This window comes from Narcine bancroftii, chromosome 2 (genome assembly GCF_036971445.1).
Source record: "Narcine bancroftii isolate sNarBan1 chromosome 2, sNarBan1.hap1, whole genome shotgun sequence".
Classification (NCBI taxonomy): Eukaryota; Metazoa; Chordata; class Chondrichthyes; order Torpediniformes; family Narcinidae; genus Narcine; species Narcine bancroftii.
The window spans coordinates 255381815-255395608 of record NC_091470.1 but is presented as its reverse complement, the minus strand read 5'-3'; the positions used below and the strand labels follow the sequence as shown (position 1 = coordinate 255395608).

The 13794-nt window shown below is 37.6% G+C and overlaps 1 protein-coding gene across 1 annotated transcript in view; it reads left to right on the top strand.

The window, feature by feature from the left end:
• The window catches only part of LOC138752677 (transient receptor potential cation channel subfamily A member 1-like), a 110145-nt gene that overhangs the window by 82883 nt on the left and 13468 nt on the right, over nt 1–13794 (top strand). Inside the window, exons 17-19 of the mRNA XM_069915404.1 lie at nt 4379–4580; nt 7573–7703; nt 11248–11408. Of these exons, the coding sequence (XP_069771505.1) occupies nt 4379–4580; nt 7573–7703; nt 11248–11408 (494 nt within the window). The remainder of the gene's footprint in view (nt 1–4378; nt 4581–7572; nt 7704–11247; nt 11409–13794) is intronic.

Genomic DNA, 13794 nt, shown 5'->3' with positions numbered 1-13794 from the left:
TCCTTTTTCCTTGATGCCAATACCGTTCTTTTAATTTGTTCTGTCTTAAGCTGCTATGCTAGTATTTTGTGCATTTTTTCTCCTAACTCATAATATTTCTGTTTTGTCTTCATTATGTTCTTCTCCACCTTATATGTTTGTAGTGTTTCATATTTTATTTTCTTCTCTGTCAATTCTTTTCTTTTAGTTGTATCTTCCTTTATTGCTAATTCTGTATTTGTTATTTCCCTTTCCAACTGTTCTATTTCTCGATTGTAGTCCTCCTTCATCTTAGTTACATAACTTATTATCTGTCCTCTGATTAATGCTTTCATTGCGTCCCATAGTATAAATTTATTTTTCACTGATTCCGTATTTATTTCAAAGTACATTTTAATTTGGCGCTCAATTAATTCTCTAAAATCCTGTCTTTTAAGTAGCATGGAGTTTAATCTCCATCTATACATTCTTGGTGGGATGTCCTCTAGCTCTATTGCCAATATCAGGGGTGAGTGATCCGATAACAATCTAGCTTTATATTCCATTTTCTTAACTCTTCCTTGAATGTGGGCTGATAACAGGAATAGGTCTATCCTTGAGTATGTTTTATGTTTCCTCGAATAATATGAATATTCCTTTTCCTTTGGGTGTTGTTTCCTCCATATATCCAAAAGTTGCATTTCCTGCATCAATTTAATTATAAATTTGATTACTTTGTTCTTTCTGTTAGTCTTTTTTCCAGTTTTATCCATGTATGAGTCCAAATTAAGGTTAAAATCCCCTCCTATTAGTATATTCCCTTGCGTATCTGCGATCTTCAAAAAGATATCTTGCATATATTTTTGATCTTCTTCATTAGGTGCGTATACATTGAGTAAATACCAAAATTCTGAATATATCTGACATTTTATCATTACATACCTCCCTGCTGGATCTATTATTTCCCCTTCTATTTTGATTGGTACATTTTTATTGATTAATATAGCTACTCCTCTGGCTTTTGAATTATATGATGCTGCTGTTACATGTCCTATCCAATCTCTCTTTAATTTCTTGTGTTCCACTTCAGTTAAATGTGTTTCTTGCACGAATGCTATATCAATTTTTTCTTTCTTCAGTAAATTTAACAGCTTGTTCCTTTTGATTTGGTTATGTATTCCGTTAATATTTAAAGTCATATAGTTCAACATGGCCATTTCATACTTTGTTTATCTTTCCTTTCCATTTCCTCATCACCACCTTCCCTTCTTATCCATTTCTGTTTTCTTTTTTTGAACACATTGTAAGACAACATTTCTAAAACATAAAATATTTCCACTATTCTCATATCTAAAATTCCTTTAACCCCAATAGTCCCTCCCCTCTCTGAGTTGCCCTTTGTCCCTTGTCGGGCAACCACATCTCCCCTCTCCATTTGGATTGCGAACCTGCTCGCAACCGTCAACTGATTTTGCAGTGACTGTTATTCTTCCCCACCCAGCCCCCCAGAAAAGATTTTAATCTTCATATATTACAAAGCTCACTCTCTTAATTCTCTCCTTACTTCCTTTCTTCCCTTTCTTTCTCTTCTTAGTTCTTACTTATACTTTATTCTTCTTTACATATAGTTTGTTGTCATTTTTGTTCTTGTTATATCTCTTCATCTCTCTGTCTGTTTTGTAGGTGTTCTGCAAATTTTCGTGCTTTTTCTGGATCCGAGAATAGTTTGCTTTGCTGCCCCGGGATAACTATTTTAAGCACCGCTGGATATTTTAACATAAATTTATAACCTTTTTTCCATAGGGTCGTTTTTGATGCGTTAAACTCCTTCCTCTTCTTCAGGAGTTCAAAACTTATGTCTGGATAGAAAAATTTTTTTTGACCTTTGTATTCCAGTGGCTTTTTGTCTTCTCTTATTTTTTTCATTGCCTTCTCCAATATATTTTCTCTTGTCATTTATCTTAGGAATTTTACTAGAATGGATCTTGGTTTTTGTTGGGGTTTAGGGGCTAATGTTCAGTGTACCTTTTCTATTTCCATTCCTTCCTGTAATTCTGGCATTCCTTGGACTCTGGGGATCCATTCTTTTATAAATTCTTTCATATTTTTGCCTTCATCATCTTCCTTAAGGCCCACTATCTTTATATTGTTTCTTCTATTATAATTTTCCATTATATCTATCTTCTGAGCTAACAGCTCCTGTGTTTCTTTAACTTTTTTATCAGATTCTTCTAATTTCTTTTTTAAGTCCTCTACTTCCATTTCTATGGCTGTTTCTCATTCTTCCACCTTCTCTACACTTTTCCCTATTTCTGTCATGACCATCTCTAATCTATTCACTTTTTCTTCTGCACCTTTTATTCTTCTTTTTATTTCACTGAATTCTTGTGTCAGCCATTCTTTTAATGTTTCCATATATTCTTTAAATAATTTTTTATCCATGTAATGTCCCTTCCCTTCATCTTCCATTTCTCTGTGTAGAGTTTGATGTTCTCCCTCCTCTTCTTCTGAGTCCACTCCAGGATCTGTGTCCTTTACCTCTGTCTCTTCTGGTTTTCTTGTTGGGTTGTTTATTTTATTTTGTTGGGTATTTTTGTTTTTATTATTTTCATTAAAGGTGTCTTGGTGTTGGTCGTCTTCCTCTGGGTTGGTCATCTGTTGTTTCTCTGATTTCCTATTTTTATTCTCTTCCTTCTTGTTCCCGTTATTTTCTATGTTTTCCTGTTGGGAGTCTTGCTGTCGTGTTATACTTGTCTGTTTCAGCTGTGGAGATTTACTCCTCAGCTGGTCCCCCCTCCCTTCGGTGTTGTTTTTGTCTTGTGCATCGCGCATGTTGCACGCTTTTGTTTGGCTCCGTGAGCCATTTTTGTAGTCCTGAGTTCGGGGTTTCCACTGACCTCAGGGAGCGGGCTTCTCTCTCTATGTTGGGCCTCTTCGTACAGGTAAGGCTTTCATCTTTCTCTTCCAACATCTTTCCTTCCTCTTTTCTTCCCGTTGTTTTTGGTTTTTCTTTCTTTGCTGCCATTTTCTCCACACCTTTGTGTGGCTTTGCTTTTTTTAAACTTTTCTGGAGAGGGCTGGTATTTTCTTACCGGTCACTACTTCATCACGTGACTTCCCTCATTTATTCAGCATATATGTCAAAAATTAAGTACATTATAACATAGTTACATAATAGAATATTAGCAAGTATATGTTGAAAATCTATTTATTAAAAACTAAAAAAAAACTACAAATGACAAAAAAACCCTAGTGACCCACCTTCCCCCCCAAACTGATCTGATCTCAAAACTAATATACGATATATTTAATTATAAAACTATTACAAATAATTAAATCGGATTGCATAAGTTGACATTCAAAGACCTTAAAACATCATAAAATAAATATATTTTTAGGGAAAACTGTACTGATCAAGAAAAAATTTTAATAAATTCATTATTTTAATTTCATTATTTTTGCATAATGACCACAAATTTGCAAAAGTAAAAAAATATTTATCCCTTAAATTATACATAATTTTTTTCTAATGGAATACAACTTTGAATTTCAGCATGCCATCTGTCTAATGTTAATAAAACATCACATTTCCGTGTTACAGTGACACATTTCATTGCTATTACCAAGACCAACTTAACAAATTTTAATTGGAAATCTGACAACAATAATTTAGAAGTAACACTTTCAAAATTTTGAAACAAAAGCAATTCAGGATTTAAAGGAAAATTCACTCCTGTTATCTGTTCTAGAAATTTACTAATAGAAACCCTTTGAACAAGACCATGTAGAGTGAAGGAAAGTCCCAATTTCTGTTTCACATCTAAACCACTGATCCGATAAATCTGATCTCCATCTACTCAATTACTGAGGAGTAATATATAATTGATGTAAAAAAAATTATAATGGAGTAATCTATATTGTACATTAATAGTTTTTGTCATAATTTCTTTACTCAAATTCTGCAAAACTTGTTGATCTATTATCATGCCCAAATCTCAATCCCATCTTTATTTTGAATTAAACAAACCTATTTTAGGTCTCTGTTCTTGTCATAATATATGTGCAATTGAAATAAATTTTATTTCTGTATTCACTGATGCTCCTGTAAGTCATTTGAGAAATTTTACAAGAAAGACAACGTTATAAAGGCAAGTCAATGAAGAGTAAGATTGAGAAGTGACAGAGTGAATAGGTAATTTTGAAATTGTGCTTGATTATCTTTTGGGATAATAAAGGATGAATACAGAATTTTTTCTCGTGTGATAGATTGGATGCATCAGTGAGTGGGGGGCATAGAGTCCAGGAATCGCTAGATTGTATTTCTTTTGTGATGATGAGGAAATTTTGTTTGATGCTTTCTTGTATTAGTCACAAATATTCTGGGTAAGTAACTGTGGATTCTTATGTGTTCTCATTTCAGAGTGTATGATAATGCAAATGCTAATGCAGCCATGCAACAGGCAAGTATTGTACTGTATGTTGAAGACCATCTCAATAGGAAGAGAAAGAACAAATTTCAAGAATTTATACACACATCATGTGCACCTTTAGAGATATTCTTTGACGATGATATTACAATAGATCAAGAAGATGATCTCAAAAAAGTCACCATTCAAATAAAGGTAATGAGAATCTGATGTTATTGTATTTGGGTAATTAAGTGTGCAGTAATCTAAACTATAAAGTGGAATAAGATAAATTAATCTTGGAGTATAGATAATATCATGAAAATGATGTCACAGGTGGATAGGGTGGTCATATTGGCTGTCATCAGTCAGTACTGAGTATAGAAGTTGGGAAGTCATTTTGCCTTTGTACAAAAGGTTGGTGGGGCCACATTTGGAGTATAGTAAAAACACAATGCTGGAGAAACTCAGCAGGTCAAATAGTGTCCTTTATATAGCAAAGATAAAGATACATAATTGACATTTCAGGCTTGAGCCCTTTGAGGTATGGAAAAATGTTGGCAGGCATCCAAACAAAAAAATGAGGGGTGGGGGAGGAGCTGGTTTCCAAAGGCAGGAGATAATGGGTGGAGAAGGGAGGGAGGGCACAGCTTCAAATAGAGGGAAGAAGGGATGGCTAGGTGAAATGAGAGGGAAGGGAGTGGCGAGCTGAGGGAAAGAAAACGGGGGGGGGGGGGAAAGGAAGAGAGTAGGTTAGCAGGAACCAGAGAAATTGATGTTACTGCCATCCCAATGGAGAGTGCCCATATGGAAAATTAGGTGTTGTTCCTCCAATGAATGGGTGATCTTGCTGGGATAGTACATGAGCCCATGGGCAGATATGTGAGTATGGGAGTGTGATGCAGAATTGAAATAGTTAGCCACTGGGAGGTCCCTGTTATTGATGTGGACAGAGCAAAGGTGCTCAGCGAAGTGATCTCACAGTCTGCACCCAGTCTCTCTGATGTTTAAAAAAAGGCCATAGAAGGAGCACTGGATGCAGTAAATCAATCCTATGGATACACAAGTGAAGTATCCAGCCAGATGGCAAACATCTGCCTTAATAATTCAAAGACTTTCAGACTATTAAAAATAATCACCATTAAAATTATTTTAATGTTTAGTTTTTTAAGGAAGTTCAATTAGTTCAAAAGAAATACAAATTATTTTTGAAACTTACATCTTCATATTTGTTTCTCTCCAATGAAATGAATGATCATTGAACATGGGTTACATTTGGCCTCATGCAGATTTAGCAAGCAGATTACACCTCTGCTGTAAGATTGGAAGTTAAGTTGTCAAATTGGATCTCAAGTATTTCTCCATGTACAAACTCTTGCGCAGAAGTCCCAGGAGTCCTGATACTTAAGTGGAGAATTGCCAGCCATTACATTTTTCAGGAACGTCCAGCCCAATTATAACTTGAGCAATCAATTGAATATATTTTTGGAGAGTGCAATACTGTTAAAATCTTGCGAAATAGTGCCAATCTCACCCAAAAGCTGAAGGATCAGCTAATACAGAAGGTAAAAAAATACCTCCTATCAGTCCGGTTGGACATCTTCTTATGTTAAATCAAGTTTATTGTTATCTGATTGTACAAGTACAACCTAACGAAATGGCTTTCTCCAGTCCTTGGTGCAAAACACGTAGACATACAACCAGACACAACACACATACAAACAATGCATATGCAGGACAAGTCTTCATTGGTTCAAATAAATAAATAAATATTATTTCAGGAACACGAAGGTCTTAGGAGGTTAGTGTGAGCAGTTCTTTTGGTCGTTCAGCATTCTCACTGCCCGTGGGAAGAAGCTATTCTTCAACCTGGTGGTGTTGGCTCTGAAACTCCTGCATTTCTTTCTCAACAAGAGCAGTTGAAAGATGCTGTGTGCAGGGTAGAAAGGGTCCTCCATGATTTTGCGTGCCCTCTTCAGACAACTATCTCAATAGATAATGTTGATTGGTGGGGGGGGGGGGGGGGGTGGTAGGAAGACTCCATTGATCCTCTCTGGCACTTTTATGATCCTGTGGATTGACCTCTGATCCATTTCTCTGCAGCAACCATACCACACCTTGATGCAGCGGCCTGTACACTTTCAGTGAAGTCGCTGTTAGACCTTCCTGACAAGTGAGGAGATGTTGAGTGTTCTCATTAGGTCACTGATTAAGTGAACTTCAAGGTACTTGATGCTCCTAGTCCTCCTGAAGTCCATGATCATCTCCTTCATCTTGTCCACATTGAGACTGAGGTTATTACACTCACACCATTGGATGAGATTTTCAATGTCTTCTCTATAGAACAACTCATCGTTGTTGCTGATGAGGCCAATTATAAAATTGTGTCATCTGCAAACTTGATGACACTGTTGGAGAGAATCTGGCGATGCAATCATGAGTCAGTAGCATAAACAGGAGAAGGCTGAGCACGCAGCCCTGAGGTGTGCCAATTCTCATCGTGACGGTGCTTGACGTTCTGCTACCGACCTGGAAAGACTGTGGTCTTTCCGTTAGGAAGCCCAGAATCCATTTACAGAATGGGGTGTTCATTCCCAGCAAGGACAGCTTCTCTACCAGCCTCTCAATAATGATCATATTAAACATCGAGTTGAAGTCAAAGGACAGCAGCCTGGCATATGAAGTGTCATTCTCCAGATGGGTCAGGATGGAGAAAATGGACAAGGTTATAACATTGTCTGTGGAATGGTTTAATGTACATTATTGGGGTAATCCAGACAGAACAAACATCAAATGTGATCTAAAGCAAATGGTTATGATTGGGAATAAGAATTTTACCCCAGACTCCACTGTATTGGTTTCAGTGAGTCTGGAAGTAAGGCAGGACAAGAGGAAGCTATCCACCTGTTTTTAGCGTTTTGCATTACCTCCGAGGCCAAACTTTACCTCCTTTGTGTGCAGCAACATGATGCATGTTGATGCTCCAGAGGGAATGAATCGTTTTCTGGGCAACTGATTCCAGTTGAATTATTGAGTGCTTTTATGTGATACTTTACCCCTAAGCCGCTTAGCTGGCCTCTGGTCTGTGATAGCACTGTATATTTAACTAATGTTGGTTCCTATCTTTACAAAAAATGATGAAACTAAGTTGAGGATCACTGTTCATGATTCTCAGTTTCTGCTAATTCTGACCTATTTCTCTGTTCAGGAAGATATTGATAATCTTTCAAATTTACTACAAATGGAAGAATGGGTAAAGGCTGAGTACGAACAGAGTCCTGGACCTCGACGCACCAAAATATTTTTTGGAAGAAGTCAAAGCCATAATCAAGATGATGAGTAAGTTCACTTACATTTTCCTTAATCTCTAAATTTTACAATGAACAAGTATTGATATTGTTTATTTGGTTTCGAGCCCAGAGGATCCCAAAACCCAGCAGCAATAGATATTCACCAAGACAAATGGTTACTTAAACAAAAGTTGCTTTTAATTACCTTTAAACATGAAAATAAGATCAAACTTTAACTTATTACTATTAACTTAGCTAACCTAACTTAATCCCCTCTAATTCTAAGCGCACATATATGTAATGTGTGTGTAAGTTTCACAGTCCAATCTCACTTCTCATTTTTCTAAGTTCACTGGTTGCAGGCAATTCTTATACTGTGCACAGAATTTAACATTTATGAATTTCAACAGGCTTTGGTGCTTAAAAAGTAAATGATTACCACTTAGGAAGGTTCTTGTTGGTTTTCAGAGAGAGATTTGTTGTTTGCTGGACACCCACAAAACTGATTCCTTTTAATCAGCCACATCAGTATTTTACTGAAGAAACTTGCCCCATCAGGGTTTTCCAGATGATGATCTCTTTCTTCCAAGTCACCACAGAGTTACTTTTTGTTTCTCTTACTTCAAGTGAAAAATTAGGCAGCCAGTCCTCTCCTCTTGTATGGACCAAAAGGGCTTTGATCAGGCTGAACTAAGCACTCACAGCCCGTCTTCAAAATGAGGTTTTTCCACAAGCTTGCCAGCTTGTCCTGTTCCAGTCAAAGCTACTGCTGTTTGTAAAACTGCAGAACTGGATTCTCTCTCTCTCAGAAACAGCCTGCTTTTTTCCTCTCTCTGCTTGCACAATCTTAGAACAGCAACCTCCACTCAGACAGACTGTGGCTCCAAACCTAATCCTCCAAATTATTTCATCTGTTGCTTTTCAAAACAACAATCCCTTAGTGGAGACCCTTGGGCATTCCCCAAAGCCTTTGGAAGGGTATTCGGAGCCGGCCTGTCTGGCTTGAGCAGAGCTCCAGTATTTTAAATGAGATCTGTTTTGACGTGTTTGTATGTGACACATACTAAAAAAAACCTGCCACACTTTATCTCCCACAATCATATCTATATACAATATAAAACACAATATTGACTTCCAATATTATTGTCCTGTAGCTTACTGAAAATTCCCAGAAATGGTTTCATTATTTGTTACAAATTTATCCACAATTAGTTGTAGTCTTCTGTTTCTCAAGATGCAGAAGGAGATCACCTCAGCAGCAGCAATATGAAGTGGGAAGTTAAAATAAAGGAATAGGCAAGCTGTTACATTTGGGAGGTAGATCACTAATCCTGTTTGGTGCAATGTATGAGTGAGGTTCTGTGAACATGTACTGCGCAGCATCATACAAGATTGACAAAAAGGAAGAAACTGCAAATGCTGAAATCCAAAATAAAAACAAAACATGTTGGAAATAGCAGGTCAAGCAGCATAAAACAAAATTACTGACCTGAAATATGAACTTTTATTCTCCTTGTCTAGTCACTACTTGGCCTGAGTTTCACCATTATTTTCTGCATTTATATGAAATGAATGATTATCTGATAATTTCACCCTGGGAAATATTGCAGGAATCTCCAGATTTTCTATCTTCCAGCTATGATGTTCAGAGAATATTCTGAGAATATGTAAAACAACATTGCATTTAGTTAACCAATATATGAAAAAACTGCATTTGTGTCCTTGCTCCCTCTCCATCTGTTTAATCTTGTCCATCCCAACAACCCTCCAAGCGATCAGCATGCATCCAATTCTGGTTTCTTGCAAATTTGTGATCTATTTTCTCCGGCCTTAGTTCTGCCACCTCAGCTGATGAGATACTAAGGAACTGGAGCCCTCTCCCTAAACATTTGATTCCTGACTTCTCTCTTCCTCTTTAAGATGCTATTGAGAAGCTACTGTTTTGACCAAGCTTTTGGTCCTGCATGATCAACATTTGTTTGATAAATGTACATTGTACAGGCCAAATTAATTTAAATCACAAGTAGTATGTTAATTATCTTGCTTCAAGTGTCCAATGTACACAAAAAACTCCAGCAGATATGTGTACATTTTAATCTGAAGGATACAATCCCTATATTTAAATTCATCTGCCACATCTGTTTATGAGAGAGTTAAAACTGTTTGCAGTTGCTTGAGCTTCGATAAAGAACACTTTAGTCAGTGCTTGGAGACAAAATTGATCGCCCTCATTGTCCGACAAAGCAGAAGTGAGAACCAACTGTGTCTTCTGCTCTGTAGCAGAAATACCAAGCTTACAGATCCAAAACACTGCCTCATCTAATTCACACTGCAACTTAATGCCGCCAGATTAAATTTTACAGAACTCTATTGTACTTCATTGCATAACTTAATTTGCATTATACCCTATTAACAATTCAGTATCTCATTTAAATGACAGCACTCAAAGACAATCTTAATTTGTATTTACCACCTCATTGACATTATACTCTTCTGTTCATCACACTAGACTATTTTATTGACTTTTCAACCTCTCACTAGCTTCACAATATCTCACTTACATACAATACCTCATTTACATTTTGATGTAAATGAGACATTGTATGTAAGTGAGATATAGTCAAAGTACATGCATGACATCACATACCTAAGATTCCTTTTTCCAGCGGGTGCGGCAGAATTTTCCCCAATTTATAAAATAAACTGTACACAGTGTAAACATGTAAATAAAAGAACTGTAAACATAATAAATGTAAACAAACTGTGCAATACAGTGAGAACAAAGAGAAGATTAATAAAGTGCACAAGAAAGAGTCCTTAAATGAGTCTCTGAGTTTATTGTTGCGGAGACTGATGGTAGAGGGGTAGCAGCTGTTCCTGAACCTGGTGGTGCGAGTCCTGTGGCACCTAGACCTCTTTCTGATGGCAGCAGCAAGAACAGAGCATGTGCTGTGTGCTGTGTGATGTGGGTCTTTGATAATTGTTGCTGCCCTTTGACAGCAGCGTTCCCTATAGATGTACTCAATAATGGGAGGGTTTTGCCTATGATGTCCTGGACTATGTCCACTACCTTTTACGCTCAGGGGTATCATGATGTAGCCAGTCAGCATATTTTCCAACACACATCGGTAGAAATTTTCCAGGGTCACTGGTGTCATACCAAACCTCTGCAAACTCCTGAGGAAGTAGAGGTGCTGACGTGCTTGCTTCATGGTGCCATTCGTGTGTTGGGTCGAGGAAAGATCCTCCAAGATGGTGACTCCCAAGAACTTATTGCTTACCCTCTCCACCTGAGTCCCCCACTGATCACTGGATCGTACACCTCTGGCTTTCCTTTCCTGAAGTCAACAATCAGCTCCTTAGTTTGGGTGACATTGAGGGCAAGGTTTTTGTTGGTGCACCATTCAGCCGAGTTTTCAATCTCCCTCCTCTGTGCTGACTCATCCCCTTCCTTTATACAACCCACTACTGTGGTATTGTCAGCAAACTTGTAGATGATGTTATTGTACCAAGCTACACAGTTGTAGCTTTTATTGGTTGAAGCATAGTAAATATAAGGAGACTCTTAGCATTTATTTTGTTTCTCTTTTTAGAAGCATTTCATCAAGTACAGAAATACAGGAAGAGATTGAAAAGCTACGGATGAAAGTTTCAGATATGTATCAGCAGCAGGAAAATACAACTTTGATGCTGACCAATGAGTTACGAAGAACACAAGAATTGATCAATGAAATCCTCAAGCATGTTGGATCTGGTAATGCGTGGCTAAAATTCAGAAAGCGGAATTGAAAGACAATAACTCAGTTACTAGACGGGATAAAAAGCTGTGAGGAGGATGTAGAGGTTGCAAAGGTATCAGATGGGTTAAGTGAGTGGTCAGAAACGTGGCAAAGAGCGTAGCGTGAATAATTTTAAAGTTAATCACTTAACTGGGAAAAATAGCAAACAATAATCTTCTAAATGGAGAGCAACTTTGACATGTTAGAGCTCAGAGAGAATTTGGTTTCCTTCTATGTAAACCATAGACAGTTAACATCTAGGCATTTTCTTTTTTCACTGATAGGATGTGAACAAGATAAGCAATTATTTGCCATTCTTAATGGCTCTTGAACAGGTGGTGATGAAATGAAATGAGAGTTTATTGTTGTATGTACAATGTAAAATTCTTGCATGCTGGTACATAAAGTACACTAACAAGCAATAAGTATAAATTATCAAGAGAGGAAAAACAAGATAGTATATCGAAAAGGAGATATGTTCACAGTTGCAGTTGGTGCAAAAGAAGTGATTCTCCAATAATGCACACATGTCTTTGCTGGTCCTGGAGTAGTTATGGTCAGGATAGTGGGGAAATTTCAAGACCCTGATGGTTGTTAAGAAAAACCTGTTCTGAAATCTGGAGATACTGTACTTCAGGCTACAAAGTAAGTGAAAACTTTGAAGGGCTACGATATTTCATGGGATGGGAGTGAGTTCCAGGATTCAGGTGCAATGATGAATGAAGGAAGTGCAAAACATTTCCACAGCAGGGAAAGGTGTAACTTGGAGGGAATCCTGATGGTATTTTTATTCCTATTCACCAAGTTTATTTGTCCTTCTTGTTGGTCGAGATTATGTGGATGGGAGAGGTTGTCAAGCTGTTCAGGCAAATGTCTGGTATCTACTTTGTAGATGGCACATTTGCAGACCCTGTGGTGAAGAAGGAAATGAATTTTTGGTGGTAAATAGAGAGATATGGGTTGTTGCTTGAGGAAAGGTTTAAAAAAAAATAATCCGTATTCTCTGGGGTATTTAAGTAGCAATTATCTCATTGAAGCTTGGCATGGTCAATGCTGTGATGTTATTTCATCTACCTGGAGTGTCTTGGTCTGGAGGTTTACCCTCTACTTAGGACTTCATTCCAGGGGAAGTTTTTTAATCTCTAGAGTTAGGAATCTTGAAATTCTCTGCTCACCCAGAAAGAGGAGAATGCGCAATCATATCTTAAGGAGTAAATTCAATTGAAGGCAAGGTCTCCATGGGTGAGAAGTTGGACATGAATGTGTAGGAGCTAGAGGACTGGGGAGGGGGAGGGCAGGGATAATAGTTCATCAGATTGAAAGATTGCAACCAAGTTCGGCCTTAGAGGACTCGATTGAACCCTTGAAGGGATCAGTTTTGCTCTTTTTTTTTGCTGTACTTTACATTACGAGCAGGATAGTCTACTTTTAATGTCTGGCACCAAGAAAGCAATTGGTTTTGGATAGGACTAAAAACAATCCTATCTAGCATGGGGTTGTCCATTCCATTAGACCACTTGTAGTCTCGGCCATAATTCAACAAAAAAATTGCTGATGCATTAGAATTTTTTTTTAAATGCAGAAAATCTGAAATACAAAGGGAACATGCAAGAAAATCTCAACATTTATGGAATTAAAAAGAGATTTAATGTTTCAGGTCTGAGATGCATTGTCACAACTGAGGGCAGAAGGCAGGATAGTTTTCAGTGGCAAAGATGACAGGAGTGGGTAGAGTAAAGGGAGTATCTCTGATAGAGTGACACCAAATGGTTTAATTTGATGGGAGCAGAATATGTTGCTTTGTCAATTTTGAGTTGGCCACTGTGGGACATCCTCAGCATGCCAAGTTACACTAACAGAGGATAAAAGCCTGCACCAAATCGCATGCAGATGACTGGAAGAGATGGCCAGGTTGGACATGAAAGAGTTGCCTAAAGCTGGAATATTCAGTATCAAGTCCAGAGTGCAATATGCCTAGATGGAAGATTCTTCTATTATAGAAGGGGGATTGGTGTTACATTACTGGAGACCACAGAAACATAGGTGGGAGTGGGTTAGATAATTCCTTTCTGCTGCAGGGGTGCCCTGATCACGTCCTGTCAGTCATTTTTTTTGGCTCAGTTTTTCTCTTTCCATGATCTTTGGACATATCCCAAGCCCCACCAACTAGCAGATGTAACATAGACAAAGACATACAATCTAATTCTTATTGCTACATTAACTCATTTGGCCTTACCCTATCAGAGATATTTCTTGTGTTCTACTTATCCCTTTCCTATCTTATCTGCAAATGAAATCTAGTCATCTCTCTTTCTAATTGTGCCCAAAATCTCACCCCTGAAATGTTAGCTATTTCCCTTT